Source organism: Myotis brandtii, unplaced genomic scaffold (genome assembly GCF_000412655.1).
Source record: "Myotis brandtii unplaced genomic scaffold, ASM41265v1 scaffold326, whole genome shotgun sequence".
In the NCBI taxonomy this organism is placed as follows: domain Eukaryota; kingdom Metazoa; phylum Chordata; class Mammalia; order Chiroptera; family Vespertilionidae; genus Myotis; species Myotis brandtii.
Window position 1 is genome coordinate 3,243,958 of NW_005362534.1, and position 19,978 is coordinate 3,263,935.

At 38.8% G+C, this 19,978-nt stretch overlaps 1 protein-coding gene across 1 annotated transcript in view; it reads left to right on the top strand.

Moving 5' to 3' along the window:
- PHEX (phosphate regulating endopeptidase homolog, X-linked) overlaps positions 1-19,978 on the top strand; it is a 210,706-nt gene that overhangs the window by 149,381 nt on the left and 41,347 nt on the right. The window contains exons 15-16 of the mRNA XM_005870974.2: positions 8,109-8,212; positions 17,284-17,342. Of these exons, the coding sequence (XP_005871036.1) occupies positions 8,109-8,212; positions 17,284-17,342 (163 nt within the window). The remainder of the gene's footprint in view (positions 1-8,108; positions 8,213-17,283; positions 17,343-19,978) is intronic.

Sequence of the window (19,978 nt, forward strand, 5' to 3'; positions counted from 1 at the left end):
AAGCTCGGCCTGTAATCTGAAAAGGGGTTCTGCCAGGGTCCTTGTCAGGGAGCCGTGCTGGAGGGATAGAGGGGTAGGTTTGAAGAATTGGTGGGAGCTGCTTGCCTAGAGCTGGTTGGAAGGGAGGAGAGAAGAGGGGAGGTCATATTGTCCAGTGGTTAACAGCACAGGCTTTAGAGTGGTTCTGCCTCTTCCACTTACTAGTTTGGTTTTGTATAGCTTGCATAACTTCATTTAGCTTCCTTTTGGTTATATGGATACTGGAGATAATAATAACCAAGTCTTAGTATTGCTGGGATGATTAAGGGAGATTATATGAATGTAAAAGCACCTACCATAATGACTGGCACATATGTAGGCTCCCTATAAATGGTAGCTGTTACTTTGTGGATTAGTGTGAGAACTGTTGCTGCTAAGAAGAACATCACCAGGGCACCAAGTATCTTTGCAGGAGAACCTGTACAATTACATGTGATCGGCAAATATTCCAAGTCAAGGATACAGATAAGGTTTGAGAGGCAATTTGGTGTAGCGGTCTACCGTTTAGTAGCTATGTGAACTAGGATCTCTGTGGTTACGTTTCCTCATGTCAAAATGGAGATAACAATAATCCTTCCCTTATAAAGCTGCTGTGGGGATCAGATAAGTTAACATATTTAAAGTATTTAGAACTGATCCTGGGGCACAGTAAGCACAGTATAAGAGTTAGTTATGACATCTTCAGTTTGCACTTATGATACTAAATTATTTTTGTTTGGAAAAGTCATTATGAATTAACTCATCTATTGTCTAGGTATCTCAAATTGATTGAAAAGGCTGTATAAAGGGAACAGTCTCAAGCTTTAATCAAATAAGATAGTATTTAGGGCTCACTCACACTATTTAGTTGATCATGTTTTGTTGGCAGTGTGCAGCTGTTTAAAGTCAGTGCCCCACACTTATGGACTCACTGAATGTGGTACCTTTTGTAAAAAGAAACCAGATGCAGTGTTGGGCATTTCCCCTCATTTCTCCAAGGTCTGAATGGAAGCCATTAGATGCCAAGATTTGTAAGCACTTTTGTGAAGAAATGGTTTTTGTGTAACTCACCGCCAAAGCAGACACAGTTGCCCGGCTGGCATGGCTCGGTGGTTGAGCGTCAACCTATGAACCAGGAGGTCCCGGTTTGATGCCCGGGTTCTGGGCTCGGTCCCCAGTGTGGGGTGTGCAGGAGGCAGCTGATCAATGATTCTCTCTCATCATTGATGTTTCTATCTCTTCCTCCCTCTCCCTTCTTCTATGAAATCAATAAAAAAAAAATTTTAAAAAGCAGACACAATTACACCCAAGAGTTTCTAACACTTTAAAAAACAGACAGTGAAAAAAAATCCAAATACATGAAAATAAAATACATTTGTGTTTGGAAACTGATAGAGAAAATGAATAAAATGCAACTTGAAAATAGGTAAAGGATGCTCGCTTGATGTGATAGCAATAGTGTCACTGATGTTAATAGCAAAAGGACTAAAGTACTGCAGGTACACAATGGGACTGTATTTTCAGTTTGGAGAAATATGTAGATAAGGACTACTATAGGGCCTATAAGAAATGTCTGATTATACAAGCTCTGAGCATGAGAGAGGCTTTCACAAATGAAAAACAGCTTAGTTTATTTGACACAAGTGAAGATATGGTTTACCATGTACAAACGCAAAAGGAAAGAGGATAGACATTAGGTAATGGATTAGATGAAGGTCAAGGAGAAAGGCTGAAAACTGAAATTGGACTTGTGTTGAGATAAGAGCAAATGGGAAAGAACTTAGAGGCAAATGTAAAGAATTAGAGAAAATTTGCTCCCCCCTTTGAGGAAGAGAAGATAAATGGATACTCCCAATTTTTTTCTGAATGATATTTTTGTAGTCTTTGAAAAGAGCAAGAATAAAGGAAATGTCCTTTATGTGAACCCCCAGTAGCATACAGGAAAGCCTACTAATTAGCCAAAAAAGGTAGGTGTCAGTACATTTTCAAATTAGCCTTACTAACTGGTCCTTTATTGAAGCTTGGTGGATATAGACTCAAGACTGGTATGATATCAACCTTGGAAAGATTACTGTATCATTAAGAAAAGCCCAGACCACACTAGGTATTTCAAAGAGAGGAGATTTAATACAGGAGATAGTTGGGAAGGCAGAAATCAGGAAGGTGAGGTAGACCAGAGATAATAACTTCAGGAAGCTACTACCATCTCTGTATCTAGGGGCACAAAAGGAAGTGATGGTACCATCATTTAGGAGACTAGAGGAGGAACTGCCATTTTAGCTGGGGCTGTGAGGAGGAGATGAAGATTCTTTTACAGTCGATGTCAGAAAAAGGAGAGAAAGAATGAAAGAGATCAAACACAGAATTCTTTCCCCTCGTGCCACCTGCTGATTTCCCCCAGTCCCTCCTATTGGCAGGGGGCTAACTGGCAATGGAGCCTGGGGAACATAGTTTTCAGATGCCCAGCCCCAGCATTATAGAACAGAGTAAAAGGGTGGGCATGTATCTGAGAGACAATAAGTAAGTAATCGACACCATTAGGCACTTTACTCATTCTTGTGAAAGCCAGCAGAGAATTGTAGTAGGGACTAAAGTCAGAATCACAGCTGACATCCGTTTACTTAGGAGAATTGGACATGGGTAACTTACAAAAAATACATTTTTCAATTGATTTTTAGAGAGAGAGGAAAGGAGAGGGAGAGAAACACAGATGTGAGAGCAAAACATTGATCAGCTGCCTCCTACACGCCCCTTACCAGGGATCAAGCCCTCAACCTGGGCATGTGCCCTGAACGGGAATTGAACCAGTAACCTTTTGGTGTACTGTACAGGATAATGCCAACCAACCGAGCCACACCAGCCAGGGCTGGATATGGGTAAATTTTCAGAAAAGATCAATGTTTCCGGTGAATGATACATCTACACTAATAAAAGAGAAACATGCAAATTGGTATCACTTTGCTTTGCCCACCAGCCAATCAGGATGAGCATGCAAATTAACCCAACAAAGATGGCGGTTAATTTGCATATGCAGGTGTGGAGCGAAGACTGAAGACACTGAAGACTGAAGACGACTGAAGACTGAAGAGGCTTGACTTCTCTGCTTTGGCTGGAGTGAAGGCCTGGGTCCCAGGTGCCGGAGGAAAACTGGTGCCGGCAGCCAGGGGAAGGAAGGCCTATTGCACAAATCTCTTCATACAATGGGCCTCTAGTATATACATAAACATAAATATACATATAGAGATGTATGGGTATTATGTGAACCCACATAATATTCTCTAGAGTGGGTCTTGGTCTGCTCTGGCCAGTGGAGCATATATATATAGTGTGTGTGTGTGTGTGAATAATAATGTTTAACTATTTATATGTGTTGTGTGTTTTATGTGTGTATAAATGATAGTGCTACTGCCACTATGCAAGAGTGAGGTAATATTTAGGTGGAATGCTCCAGAAAAACAGGTTGTTAAAACATTGAAATACCTCTGTACTATTTAGTAGAAGACCAAAATAAAACATTGCCCTCAGCCCTCCCAAGTGATCTCTGGCCACCATGGCCCTGGAGAGCCAAGAGTGGGCATTGGAAGGGGATATCCACCAACCTTCCAGCCAGCCCTCTGTAACTCCCACGCCCTGGCCTTCATCTAGAGTGCTCCACTGGCCAGAGCAGACCAAGACTTCCCTTTACCCCTGGTGGTGGCAACAGGGCAGCTGGTGCCATCTAGTTCCTGTTTGGTGTGCTACCTACTGCTACCTCACCTTTATGTGGCTGCTTGTGGGAACTGCATCTTCCGCAGTGTACCGTATATGTAGGTTGTTAAACAGTTTGAATGTAGGTGTGTACACACATGCACACACACTCACACTACTTATGGACAAAGCCATCTAAACAAAACAGTCTTGCATATTACTTTCCTATTTAAATAAGGGAAAACATAAATAAAAAATCTGGATGCATTAAGTATTCAAAATTTCTTTGTGTGCCTAACATAAAATCTTTCTTATACATATTTGGATATATCTCTGAGTCTCTTTAAATGGATTTAACATAAACAGAAAGTATTCTAGAATCTATACTTCCTATTGACTTATGTAGTGTTTAATCAACATGTACTTAGTGATTCTGCAAAGAAGCTGAACACACGTGCTCTGCCCTTATTACATGTTCTTTGCCTTTGGTGGGGGGAATAGCTTTATTCTTCTGTTTAGTCTGTGGCATTTGGTGAGAAATTCAGATTCCCCTAAATTTTATGATCTGGATAGCTATTCTTAGGAAAGGACAGAAGAGCCCCAATTAATTTTGCAAAGGTCGCTCAATTGAAAAGTCAGGCAATGGAATTGATTAAAAGTCATTACCAACTTGACCTAGATTTTCACCAGTAACTAGAAGGACAAGAGGCTGTTCAGCCAACTATTGTCCCTTGCAGAGTTTAAACATTTTTTGAAGATTACAAGTGGTTTTAAAATATTCATGTGCTTTCATTTTTTGTTGCTATCTCTACAAGTGGAACTTTCCCAATGGTTGCTTAGTTGCATAGTTGTTTCTTACTCAAGGGCCTGTTAAAATATTTGAAATTATCAAAATATTCTCACATGGTGGAAATTTGGGAAATAGAGACAAGGCATGAGATAGTGCCTGTGATATTGGTGCTCGAACATACTAATACGTAATTCGTTTTAGTGTCTTCTTTCTTTCTATTTTTATAGCTGTAATCGATGTTTATATATAATTTTGTATACTGACCTTTATTATTTTGTCCTTGTCTCTGTAGCCTTCATTACCATTATTTTATTTTATTTTGTTTTTTTAACATATTTTATTGATTTTTTACAGAGAGGAAGGGAGAGAGATAGAGAGTTAGAAACATCGATGAGAGAGAAACATCGATCAGCTGCCTCCTGCACATCCCCTACTGGGGATATGCCCGCAACCCAGGTACATGCCCTTGACCGGAATCAAACCCGGGACCTTTCAGTCCGCAGGCCGACGCTCTATCCACTGAGCCAAACCGGTTTCGGCCATTACCATTATTTTAAAAGCTGTATATTTTAAGTAAACTAAACTGTACCATGATTTATTTAGTCACTGCTTCTCTTACTGTAATTCTTACCTTTTCCTCCTTCTTCCCTGTACTCCTTCTGTTAAATCGCTGGTTTTCTTAGTAAGACTAATGAAAATAACATTGAAGTAGGAACCTAATGATTTGGACCGTATGGCTTTGCCAAGTTGCATAATTTCTCTAACTGTGTCCCATCTATCACAAGGTAATAACTGCAGCTGACCCCTTCCTACCCCCACACTTAACCTGTCTCACAGGAAAAAGTAAAATTTGTCTCTTATCACCTGTAACTTCCATTAAATAAATGGAATAGATAAACTAAACCCGGCTAAGAAACAGCTAATACTATGCATTTCATAAAACAGATTTTAAGTTGTTCTTCTAAACATAAATGATAAGCTGTTGACAAATTGTAATTACTTACTTCTGAGTTTTGGTCCTCATGGTTATTTTCATGGATGTGGTAGGACCTTATTTACTTAAAAGTATTTTTAGCCATGGGACTCTTCTTTAGGAAACATTTGGTTGGTTTTTCTTTCGATATCTGTAGAACAACCCGAACGTCAAGTTTTTTTTTCCTCAGATGAACAGGATAATCTCACAAATAGCAAACTCTTCTAAAAATAACAACTGACTCCATTGATATTACCAAAAATTCTAACATTTTAAAAAAAATATGTTTTTATTGATTTTTTTAGAGAGAGAGGAAGGGAGGGGGGAGAGAGAGAAACATCAATGTGAGAGAGAAACATCAATCAGTTGCCTCCCATATGCACCCACAACCTGGGCATGTGCCCTGACCAGGAATTGAATTGGTGACCCTTTGGTGCACAGGATGTAGCTCCAACCAACTGACCCACCCAGCCAGGGCAAAAAGTTAATATTTTTGACGGAAATTCCTTTGGGAGAATTTCCTGGAAATTGTTCTGAACCCAAGAATGTATCTGAATTTTCTGACAGTCATATTCTGAGAGTTCTGGCAGAACTATCTTGGGAACAAAACGGAAAAAAGCTAAGGGTTGAATAGTGGACACAATTTTTAAACTGGGAATGTATTAGGATTATTAGATGAGGTTGCTTCCTAAAACAAGGCACTTACTCTGTTTCTTCTGAGGCTGAGTACAAATATCTACCTTAAAATACAATTGATTATAAGATTTCCTTTTAATATGAAGAATCGCAAATATTGGGAAAGTATGTAAAATCATATTTTGAACAAATAGCTTTAACAAACATTAAACATATTGCCATATTTTTATACATGCACACACATATTTTAAATGAATAAAACAGATATATTGGAAATTGTTTGTGCACTTGTCATTGACCTAATGTCCTTCTCCCCTGCCTTCTTCTTCCCTAGGTATAAACACTATTTTGAATTCAGTGTTTATCATTCCCATGCATTTCTTTATGCTTTTGCTAAAGATAGGTTCATATCTATAAGCAACATGCATTATTGTTTTACATATTATAAAATTTTAAATACTTTCATACATATAACTTGTCTTACTCAGCATTGCTTTTCAGATGATTTCATATTCATGCATACAGACCATTTGCTTAAACTGCCGTATTGTTTTCCATTATGTGATTATACCACCATTTATTTATTTATCAGCTACCCCCATAAGATGATTGATGGAGGGACAATTTAAAGTCATTTCTTTATAACTGGTTGGTCAAGTAGAAAACCAAGGATGCCAGAATTTGGTATTTTCATTCCTGCCTTTTCTACCTGTGCTTTTAGTTATTTTACTCCTTTCTTTCTATTTTGGCCTGGCCCCCTGGAAAGATTAAGCTGAATCACTAACAAAAGTTACTCTATAGACATAATGGGTACCCACTATATGTCAGGGAAGAGATAAACCTAAGCCAGACATTGGCAACAAATAGGCTGCTGTCAAGTCTATAATCATCAAGTTGTAAATATACATTCATATCTGTACTGTAATCCCCGTGGGTTTTCTGTACATTCACTTGCTGCACTTCAATTTTTACCTATAAAAGAGTTTCATGGTTTAATTTTACAAAATATTACAACTAATAAGAATTTAATTACTCTTGGTTATTTGCTTATTACAATGTATATTTTTCTTGTTTTATTTGATACAATATTATATTTTAAAACCAAAGCATTAGAGATCATTAAAACCATAGCTTTTACTTTTACACAGATATGATTTACAATGTTTTAGCTAAATACTGCTAATTTTATGTAGAGAGTGCCTATGGAATTGAAACTGCCATTTTCCTTCCAAAAAAGAAAAGGGAACTCAAGAATCAATTATGTCTGTTTCCCTGTTTTATTAGACAACATTGTTGTGAGCCAACAACTTTTTGTTTTTCTATGCAAGCTGTAATCCATGACTTGCCTCTGTAATTGCATTAATTTTTGGTGACCAGTACATTTTTGGGTGTTAATAGATAAATTCTACTAATAATTAAATTGTCCTTGTGACTCAATTGTGCTGGTGGTGGAAAATAAGTCTCTGAATAGCTTTCATTTTTTTTTCCTTCATGAGCAAATGTCGAATACAGTAAATTAGATTGAACATTTGACTAAAATAATCCTCTATAAGCTAAATGAGGTTTCAGTTGACAAAACTGAATGTTATTAGAAGAACCTATGTGACAAATAAATAAGGTACACATTTTAGAAAAGTTCAAAGAATCATGTGGGCCAAGAAATTTCAAACCTATGATAATATGTTCTGTAAGGGTTAAAATAGATTTTTCAATTATAAAGCAAAGGAAACACATTGTGAATTATTGCGACTTGCCTTGTTCTTTTTTTTTCCTTCTGTGATCCAGAAATGACCATATTGATTTTTGTGCTTTTTATTTTAAAAGAAAATCACTGGGATGAAATTTTCATGGCTTTGTGAATACTTTGTTAACTGATGATGGCTGAGAGGCGGTGAAGGGTGCAGCTTCTCTGTTGATCACTCATTTGTGCACTGAAGTCTTTTTTTTCAGAGCCATCTCTTATCTGCACTTAGAACAATGATCCTTATGGTTTGTTTTATTCAGATCAAGTTTTCAGAATCTGACTACTTTGGCAACGTCCTGCAAACTCGCAAGTATTTAGCACAGTCTGATTTCTTCTGGCTGAGAAAAGCTGTTCCAAAAACAGAGTGAGTAAAAAAAAAGTGAAATAGATAAATAATGTTGGTGGGAAAAGGAGTCTCTTTGGACCAGACTTTGTAATTCCCCTCAAGTCAGAGTAACTGGCTTGCCAGTTATCTTGCTTTGGCAAAATCCGTGCAATGTTTTGGCAACTCTTATTTCTGCTATTATATGAATCACTTGTTCAGTTTAATTATGGCTCCTTCACTCCTAGCATCAACACATATCAAAAGAAGGCTTATTAGGGTTTATCAGGATGCCAGCATTTAAAGCATTTCTAGATCTTGTTATATATATAACATATATATATATGATAAATTTCTCTATAATGTCACATTCAGGTAGAAACTTTTAAAGATCTCAAAGAACAAATATTAAAAACATAAAGTATGATTACAAATGTAGAAGTAATTGTATAATTAGTAAGTAACTAGAGGATATTTGATGAGATAATGAGTGCCACAGAACTGATAGCTCTATTATTTCCTTCCAATAGTAGTTATGATTTATCCCCCTTCTTTCCAGCTGCCTATAGGTACTGTCCCTGAAGATAAGAAAGTTTCCTTAGGAACTTTTGGGCTAGGGCTAGCCTTGATATTTCCCCCCTAACAAAATGTGTGTGGTGATGATGATGACAGCAGGTAACAATTGTGTGCTTATAGTATGCTAGGAAGTGCTGCACATGTTTTAATTCATTTTATCCTCTTGTCAATTCTGTGAGGTCTAGGTACTACTTATCCCCATTTTACAAATGAATAAGAGGCTTACAATTGAGACATTCTTCTGCTCAGGTTTAGATGACTTTTTGTTCATTCTTGCTAGCACTTGTGACTCTGATCTGCTAAGGTCCACTTCTCCAATGTGTTTATCTCTCTGTTCTCCAGATTGGATCATTTCTATTGCTCTAGCTTCAAATTCACTGATTCTTTCTTGCATAGTCTCAGATTTGCTGTTGACTCATATAACGCATTTTTCATTTTGATTATTGGACTTTTCTTTCCATATGGATACCTTTTATAGTTTGTTTCTCTGTTGTGATTCTTTATTTATTAAATCATTATCATCATATTTTCCATTAATTCTTTGAATATAGCTTATTTTATTTCTTTGAATTAATTTATAATGGCTTCTTTCAAGTTTTTGTCTGCTAAACCCAACATCTGGGCTCATTTAGAGTCAGTTTTTATTGATTGCTTTTTATTTGACTTTATATTTTTTCTTTGCATAGCATATTTTTGTCATGTTGAAAATGACATTTTTTAAAAATCTTCATTGTTGAAAGTGTGAAAATGACATTTAACATATTCTAGCAAATGTGGATTCTGATTTTTCTGAGGCTTTTTAAAAAGTAATGTTCCTGGACTTACACTACAGAATCTGTGTCCTCTATAGTATGCAGCTGTGGGTGTCTCTGCTTATTTTTTAAATTCTTTTTATTTTTATTTATTAGCCCAGTGGTTCTCAACCTTCCTAATGCCGCGACCCTTTAATACCTCATGTTGTGGTGACCCCCAACCATAAAATTATTTTCGTTGCTACTTCATAACTGTAATTTTGCTACTGTTATGAATTGTAAATATCTGATATGCAGGATGTATGTTCATTGTTACAAATTGAACATAATTAAAGCATAGTGATTAATCACAAAAACAATATGTAATTATATATGTGTTTTCCGATGGTCTTAGGCGACCCCTGTGAAAGGGTTGTTTGACCCCCAAAGGGGTCGCGACCCACAGGTTGGCGACCCACAGGTTGAGAACCACTCTATTAGCCTAACTTCCTAGGGTTTGTCCCTGTATCTGCATAGTTTAGTGCTCAGGGGATCAGGACTGAGCTTTACTCAAACACTTCTAGCCTGTAGGGCTTTTACCCTCTGCCAGTTGGTCTGTGGTAGGAGTTGGGAGTGCGTTCAAAGTTACAACCTGCCTTAGATTTTACTTCCCACTGGACACTCTCTGCTGTCCCCTCTATATTTTCCTGGTTTCCCAGTCAGCCAGGGATGTGTGGCGAGCTTATCTCACCCTTCTACGACTCTTAGTTCCAGGATCTTACTTTTAAATTTCTGGCTGGTCCATTGCTCTCCCCGATGGGAATTATAATTTCAGGCTAGCAAAGCTATGGGTTGTCTTCATTTATTTTTTAACAAGTTCAACAGTTTGAGCTGACAAAGCTGCAAGTTTTCACCTCCACTCCTAATTGAGTCCACCCTCCTGTGGCAAAAAGCTGCTGATTGTCCAGCCAGCCCTATCCTGAGAAAAGTAAGTTCTCATGGACTGAGCTGGGAGGGATGGGAGCAGTCCCCGGCTAGGCTATAGATTTCTGTTCTACTTACTTCTAGCTCTAGCAGTTTTTCCTAAATAAAACCTTTTTTTTTTCAATTTGCTGTTTGCCTTTGATCAATTTCCAGAGCCCTAAAATGGTTGTTTGTTAACAACTTTGTCCAAGTGATTTTTGTGGAAAGGATTTGTTGACCTTCTCATACATCATAGCTGGAAGCCTGGCTTCCATGCCCACCTTTTTTTAATGGCCCACTTTTTAAACCTGTATTATATTCTGGCCTCCAGATTTTTGGCTGGCTCTTTTTGTGCTCTCTGGGTCTCTTGTTATTCTTCCTTCCAACTCCCTGCTCTATTCTGGCCTCTAGACACTCTACGTTCCATACCATCCCTTGCCTTAAACTGGGATTACCGCCTTTCCCTCTTAGCCATGATTTCCATCTGGCCATTCCTGCCTTCTGCCATTCAAACCTTCCTATAACACGCACCCACACAGTTAGTGAAAACTTTGACTTCAGGAGTAGGCCTAAAGCTGAATCACTCCCCTACCCATCCCTGATGCCAATCAAAAGCACAAAGGAAGAGAGCAGAAAGCTTTAGAACTTCTTTGGAAATGACAGATAACTGGTTTAAAGCCATCTGCTCCACTGCCCTTGGTTCTCTCCTCTCATCATAGTATCGTTTAGTCTATCCTACTTCATTCCCAACCTAAATAATTCAATAGTAATTTTACCTTTAGGGTTCTAAAACTAGCTTCTCAAATCCAATGACTTCAGCAAATGGTTTCCAATATCCCAATGAGCATCTGCATACAGTATGGTAGTCACAGGTCTGTGAATATCATCCTGCCCTTTCAGATCTACTTCAGATCAATCCAAACTCTTTTTTTTCCAACTTGTGGAAAATGCAAGGCTCTTACCAGTATTTCTGTGAAACTTCTGGGTCTTCTCAGAGACTCCTCTGTATTGGAGATGCTGCCAAGTTAATTGTTCAGTTTCAAAATGACGTTATTCATTTGGGTGTGTAGCAAAGGCTGGGTTGCTATTTGAAAAACTCCTATCTATGTCATCTTTATCATCATCCTAAAATACTGATGGGCTGTCAGATTCTAAAAGCCTTGACTATTTCTAATTTTTTGCTGGCTGACTTTGTGGGCTTAGAAAAACAGTGATTTGCATAAGTTTTATTCTCTATCACAAATAACTATTTCAGAAGGACATTAAATTGGTTAATGTTTCTGGAAAGTTCTCCAGGAATGAAAATCAGCACAATGCTAGCAAATCTTATTTTCTCTGATATATGTCTATTTCAGGGAAAGCAACATTAAGGAATTTAAGGTCCTTTTTACATGATAAGGTGATGTGATAGTTAATTTTTTAAAAGAAATTTTGGGCTGGTCCTTTTCTGGCGTGGTAGATAATTTTAGCTTTATGATACTCATTGGCTTTAATAGATATCTTTTAGGCCTAAAAATTCATGAGTTAATCGAGTGAGGACGATTGTGGAGTATCTCCACTACACTAGTTTACTTAGTTCAGCACATCATGATTATATTTCTATAAAGCCCTGAAATAACATTTTGCTTCTTTGTGGGTATAGGAGATAAATACCCTTTATCTTTCATTCTCATGGAATCCATTTTTGCTGCACTAATGTACATTAAGAAGTTTCTAATGTGATGATAAATGTCAGCAAGAATGGAATTAATTGGGTGGTCATCCCTGAAGGTACATATTTAGTGTTGGTTCTCAGAATTGTCACTTCATCAGCTTGCTTAAAAATAGGGGATTTACTTCATTTCTCAGCTTGAATCAAAAGTAATTTCTTTCCCTCAGGATCCCCCTTCTTTGACAGAAATGATTTTAAGCTAGCTTCCCTATTAACTCATTCTCACTCTACCGTGACCAAACATGACTGGATTTTCTTTCTCTAGCTTCTGAAAAAATGTGTAAAAATATATCAAATGTCTACACAAATTATGGTCCTGTGACGAATTTTTATTTGCAAAAGCATTATCTATAACATGGAATGGGAAGGATATAATCTATAAGATATTAGAAATAAAGCAGTAAATACTCTATGATTTTTCCATTCTATACTCCTTAGACTATCTTTAAGAGTTGATAGGTAAAATATAAAACTCTAGCTTGATGCACATCTATTTTATAGGGTTCATATAAATCAGGGTGCCAATGTCCTTTCCTTTAGATTATTGTATTTCAGTATTACGGTCCTTTTATGTATCCCATTGTCCAGTATAATTTTATTTCCATGTATTTTTGGATTTGAAATTTATATGAGACCTCTTCCCTCCTTATCCACGAAATCATTACCCAAACATAGCATAGAGGAACACCCTAAAGACATAGGAAGAAAAATTTAAAGCACATGAATGACAATTTTTATTTATCCAAATAAATGTATCATAGCAATAAATTCATTTAAATAGATTTAGTGATCTTCTGCTCAGCACATACCACTTGGACAATAGTCTTAGTCCATAAGGAACTTAAAATCTTGTTGGGAGATAAGTTATGCAAACTCAAATGCCTTTAGGGCCCATGAATTAACAAACGGTGGCCTAGACAGGTGTAAATGGTAGGGAATGGAGTGTACTATGGAGCACTAGTGATCATACATCTCATTTTAAGGGATTCCAATTTAGTACCTTTTAAAACCATCGTGTTGGACAAATGAAACATTTTTATGGAAAAATTCAACCTATTGGGTAGCACTTAGTCTCTGGACAGCCAACTTTTCAGTATTTCAATGATCTAATGTTGTATAACAAGCCACCCTAAAGTTTAGAGGGTTAAAACAACAGTAATTATTTATTCTCTCTTGTGGCTCTGGAGGTCACTAGGCCCAGCTGGGTGGTTCTTGCTCATGGTCTTTCATGTAAGTCACAGTCAGATAGTGACTGAGACTGGAGTCACATGAAAGACTTCCTCTCTTGGATCTAGTGGTTGATGCAGGCTGTTGGCTGGAATGCCTGCTGCAGCTCTCTGTGAGTACTGGGCTTCTTTATAGCATGCTGATTGAGCAAGAAACTTCAAAGAGCAAGTTTCCTAAGAAGGAGAGAGTGAGGGAGGGCAGCACATGTGGTCACCTGGTGGGGGAGAGGGGTTGTATCATCCTTAACTGCCTAGCATTGGAAGTCACATGGTGTCATTGTCCACTGCAGTGTATGTTTTAGAAGTGAGTCATGGAGGCTAACCCATAATCAAGAGGAGAGGAGCTTAGATTTCACCTCTTAATAGGAGGAGTGTAAAAAAAATTACAGATTAGAACTAGCACAGGTAGCCTTATATTAGAGAATAATAAAACTAAATATATAATAAACTTGGATGTAATAAGGGCGATATAGAAAATATTTAACAGTGTGGGCACTGACCAATCTATATATATAAAAGCCAAGAGACCGAATGACCAGTCACTATGATGCGCATTGCGGTGGCCAACTGGCCTGATTGGGGCCCCAGTCAGCTCCCCACAACCTCCTGTGGCCCCTCCCCCCAGCCAGCCCCACCCCTTGATCAGCTCCCCCATCCTGATCAGGGGCGGGGCTGGCCAACCTCCCACAGCCCCTCCTCCTGGCCAGCCCCACCCCCGATTGGCCCCCCGATCCCGATCAGGGTTGGGACTGGCCGGCCAACCTCCTACATCCCCTTCTCCCCCACCCCTGCCAGCCCGGCCCTGATCGGCCCCTATTGGGGCGGGTGGCCTGACCCCACGAATTTGTGCACCAGGCCTCTAGTAAGAAATAATAGCATCCACAACTGATATGAGCTCTGGCTATAATCAAGGCTCTAAACATGCCCTAGAATCAGCAAGAGCTCTGGGAGGTCAGGAAAACTGAAGTCATGTATCTGAAATAAGATGTTTTAGGTATTCTTACTGAAGCTTCAGAGCACCCATGTGGTTGTTTGATTTCTTTGTTTTGTCCATCTTTTTTTTTTTAAAGATTTTCTTTTTTTAAAATATATTTTATTGATTTTTTACAGAGAGGAAGGGAGAGGGATAGAGAGTCAGAAACATCGATGAGAGAGAAACATCAATCAGCTGCCTCCTGCACACTCCCTACTGGGTATGTGCCCGCAACCAAGGTACATGCCCTTGACCAGAATCGAACCTGGGATCCTTGAGTCCACAGGCCGACGCTCTACCCACTGAGCCAAACCAGTTAGGGCTGTTTTGTCCATCTTGATCCATCATCAGTTAGAAACATTTTCCTTGCATGGCTCTTACCCTAATATTCTGAAAGTTTATTCTTTGCAAAAGGGAGAGGAGTTGGGAGGAATGGGAAGAGAAGGGGTGAGCTCTAGGAATACACTTAATCTTTTGAATATATTATAGTTCAGTCCAATGTTATTTAAAAGACAAGTTGAGATACACCTGGATTCTCCCTCTCTTGACCCAAAAAGCAGACATACAAATGTTTGGGTCTTTGGGTAGTATATTATTTTTATGTTACTGCTGTAATACATTACCACAACTGTAGCAACTCAAAATCACAAATGTATTATTTTACAGTTCTGTAGGTTAGAAGGGTGGGTTGGCTTGGCTGGTTTCTCAGCTCCAGGTTTTGCAAGGCTGAAATTAAGGTGTCAGCTGGGCAGGCCCTTAGCAGGAGGCTCTGGGAAGAAGCCTCTTCCAAGCTCATCACGTGTTGGCAGAATCCAGTTTCTTGTGGTTGTAAAACTAAGGTCCCTCCTTCCTTCGTGACGGTTAGCTGGGAGCCACTCTTCTCTCGAGGTCTCTCTCTGGTCCTTGCACATGGCCCCTGCATCTCAGAGCCAGAAACAGTGTGTGGAATCCTTTTCACTCTTGGATTCTCTGGACTTCTGGTTGTGTAGCATCTCTTCTGACCTCCTCCTCTTCCATGTTGTATCTCTCAGATTCCAGTTAGAGAAGGTTTAATGCTCTTAAGAGCTCATGTGATTCAAATGGGAACACACGGAAAATCCAGGATAACCTCCCTATTTTTAGGTCCTTAAACTGAATTACTCTGCAGTCCTCTTTGCCATGTGATGTAACATATTCACAGGATCCAGGGATTAGTATGTAGATATCTTTTTGGGAACCATAATTCTACCTACTATAGATAGCAACAAATAAAGGTGCTTTTATATCCACTTATTTCCTCAGGAAAATAGTCCAGTCAGTAACTTTGTGTTAATCATTAAGACCTTTTGAAATACGAATCTTAAAGTTGAATGAAAAGAAGATACACTTATGAAAGAGAGTATAGGTTTCAATTTTGACAAGAGAAGGGACACTCTCTTTCTTGATATCCAATAATGTCTCCAGTATACTATAATACTTAAGAGAACTGGTTTGAAGTTCAGACTGACCAGACTTTGTACAAGCATATAATGCTTGTAAATTTCATTGTCTTCATTTGTGTAATGAGCTAATAATTGTTATAGTTGCTATGGGGAAAAAACCTATCAATGGGAAGTGCTGAGGACATAGTAATTGCTCAGTGAATATTAGTTAATAATAATAATAATAATAATAATAGAATGACATATACGTGAACTTCTTTATAGATGGGGAAAAGGTATGGGTGGGCCAACAAGAATCAGCACTTAGATTTCCTACTAGTTTCAGATTACTGACATACATAATTATTCTATTAAACATAAATTAGTAAAATGATTGTTCTGAAAAGGAATTTATATTAAGCAATTTAGCTTCAAGCAAATTGCTTTGTTTTAATCATAAAGGGAATTGGCTGAAACTCACAGCCATCTGAGTCAAGGGTCGGCAAACTATGGCTTGTGGCTAAATCTTGCCTGCTGCCTGTTTTTGTATGGCTCATGAAAAATTCTTAGAGAGAAATGTTTGTAGTTGATTTGATGATGCAAAGCACAAACTTTGAACCCCAATTAGGCAAAATGTTTTCCTGCACCAAAAGAATTGCATTCTTTTTAATAGTCCTGTATTACCAAAAATTGTACATGATTATTATGTTTTGAATTTCATTAAAGATTTATGAAAAAATTTCTCACTATAGCAGTATCTATATAACATCCTTGATTTTGCCTCTTTGTCTGCAAAATACCTACATGTTTACCATCTGACTCTTCACAGAAAAATTTTTTTTCCGGAGCTCTAATCTAAGTGGGGTATAGATTCTTCATAGCTGGAAGGTATTCCCAAGATCTTCTAATGCAACCTTAATTTCATAGCTAAAGCCGAACCTCAGAAAGTAGGCGACTATTCCACCACAGCCTAGCTAGTTGGAGATAGTGGCAGAACGAGTCAATCAATCTTTTGGTGGTTAAATCAGTAAACTTTCCACCATAGTAGGCAGATACTCTGGGTAGCATGGTTGTACTTTATTAATCTTTATTTACATGGACCCCTGTGTTAACACTATTCCAATTTTTTTTTAATGAGGAAAGGTCAGAGGTTATGCCGCATAGTAACTCAGCTGTCCCGTGGGCCCATTAAACAGGGCCTGGCAAACATCAGCTCGTTGCCATGTTTCCATCTGCAGGGAGAGCTCGTTAGAGTCTAGGATTTCTCATTAAACTGTTTCAGAAGCACTGGTGCTGACTTTCTCTGTAGTTAGTAACAGCGAATAAACAGGCATGTTAATATATTCTCATTGAACCATGTTCAGTTTAGGATGAGATTGTTTATTGAGCAGAACAATAGCCCTAAATTGAAGCGATAATTTCCCCACTTGCCTCATATCCCCATTGTTCCCTGGTTAACATTGCGTTTGTTCTTGCTGCCCTCCTGCCTGGATAATGATGATCACTTGGTGATATTTGTTTCTCTTGCTACAGGTGGTTTACAAATCCAACGACTGTCAATGCTTTCTATAGTGCATCCACCAACCAAATCCGTGAGTACTCGGCTTCTCTTCTCCTTGTTAATCTGGTACAAAATGGAAGGAACTTTTCCAGGACTATGATTAAGGGTAGGGCATTTTTTAGTTTTGCCCCAAAAGTGACCAGGTATTTTGGTGAAAGAAGTTTGTTTCCATACCCATATGCCCAATTTTCCTCACTCCCTTCACCTTACAAGTTCTTTAAAGCTTTATATCACCATTGAGTGAAAAACTCCCAACTACAATAAATAAAAATACAATGAAGTTAGCCATGAAAAGAAACAAGCTTCCACTTTTCTCTCAGAATGGTCTTACTGATTTTGTCTATACCATTTTGTTTATTTTTAGGATTGAGCAGAAAAACAAGCAGATAACACTGGGTAGATTATAGAACCTGAGGGGACTATCTATATAGTAGAGGCCCCGTACACGAAACTGTGCACATAGAGGGGGTACCTCAGCCCGGCCTGCTCCTGCTCGCAGTCCGGGAGCCCTCGGACATCCTTAGAGCTGCCTCGGAGGCGGGAGAGGCTCCCACCACCACCGCTGCACTCACCAGCCATGAGCCCAGCTCAGGGCTTCTGGCTGAGCAGCGCTCCCCCTGTGGGAGCGCACTGACCACCAGGGGGCAGCTCCTGCATTGAGTGTCTGCCCCATGGTGGTCAGTGCACATCATAGTACTGGTCGTTCCACTGTTCGGTCTATTTGCATATTAGCCTTTTATTACATAGAATAAGGAAAGTTTGGAAATGTTCTGATTAACCCTAGGATGCAAAGCCTTGAGTTTCTTTTATTTACATGCTGTGGATATTTGTAATTATAAATGCCATGATAAGTTTAAAAATTATTAAAGATCGGATTGGCACAAATTAAAAATCTGACAGCACCAAGTGTTGGCACCCAGGACAGACAGTCACTGCTGGTGAAAGTAGAAATTGGTTCACTCACTTTGCAGAGCAATTTGGCAACATAGAAAGACAAAGTTGTGCATGCATCTCTCTGACCATCATTTGCACTCTTGGAATGTGCCCTAGTGCTGTGATTCTCAAAATGTGGTCCTGGGACAACAGCAAGAACATCATGGGGGAACTTGTTAAAATGCACTGTAGACCTATTGTTCACAAACCCTGGACACAGGGCTCAGAAATCTCTTTTATTAAGCTCTCCTGGTGACTCAAACATAGTTTGAGAACTACTGCCCTAAAGAAGTCTCATATAGTGAGCCCCATGTGAGAATGCTCATAACAGTATTGTTTACAATAGCAGGAAAAGGGGAATAAGCTATGTGTCCCTCCACAGGAAAATGAATTAAATGTGGCATGTTTACACAAAGGAATGCCACATAGCAGTGAACAATGAGTGACCCAGAGTGACATGCATTAACATGGATGAGCCTCACAGATATTCTATTGTGTGGTGGAAAAAACAACTTGGGAAAATATATTGAGTATGTTACTATATAAATGAGGTTCAGAAGCATGCAGGACAATTCTATTTGACATTCATGAGAATGACAAATGGTGAGTTCAGGTTGGTGGTTACCTGTTATGGAGAAGGTGGTCCTCTTCTGCTTGAGCCCTTACACGTTTCTCATACCCCCGCCTTCCTCCCACACCTCTTCTGGTCTCCATCTTCCCTCCCTTGCTTGGCAATAACATCTAATCTCATGGTTTTAAGCACATCTCTATGCTGTTTATTGAATGTGGGGGATGGAATTTATAAAGACTAGCCATTCTTGACCATGCCCCCCCATACCTATAATCACCTCCTCTCTGGCATCCCTGCTTCTGTCCTTATCCCCCTTCAATCTATTCTAAATATAATATTGCAGTATTTTAAGATGTTTTATAATCACCTCATTTTCCTCCTTTGCTCAGAACCCGTTATCAGCTTCCTCGCTTATTCAGATTAAGAGCCAAGCTACTTGCAATGGCCAGGGGCCTCTTTCCAGGCTGCCTTTATCTCTATCTGTTCCAGCCACATTGGCCTCCTTCCTGTTCCTAAAGCATGAGACCCTTCCCTCCTGGCATTTATACTCTGGGTTCTTTTTGAGTAGGAAAACTTCCCTAAGTGCTCTGTATGGTTCACACTCCCAATTCCTTCAAATATTTGCTCAAATGCTACCTTCTCAGTGAGGCATCCTGCACGCTCACAGTACACCCTTCTTGCTGGCCCTCATCTGGACAGGACACCCTGGCCACAGAGGACAGACAGCCCTGAGGCTGTGGTCTCCTGCTCCCAGCGGGCACATCTCCTTAGAGTCGTCCTCATGTGGCCACACTTGGGAATGGCAGTCTCTGCAGAACTGGTCTGAGAGGGTAGTGAACAGAAGGAAAACAAGCAGATGGTGGTAATTTTGGATTTTTACATCAATTTATGTAATCAGATCAGTTAAATATTTTGAATGTCACTCCTTCCTGTACAAGTATTCACTATTATCATGAAAATACCATTGCTTTCTTCCCCCCAGCTTTATGGAGATATAATTGACAAATAAAAATTGTCTGAATTTAAACTGTACAACATGATGTTTTAATATAGCTCCAAGTTGAAAACTATGCTGCATATGTAAACTTATGATATTAGGGCTATCAATTATAAACATTATAATAATATGAATTATATTTATATAATATGAATTATAATATTAC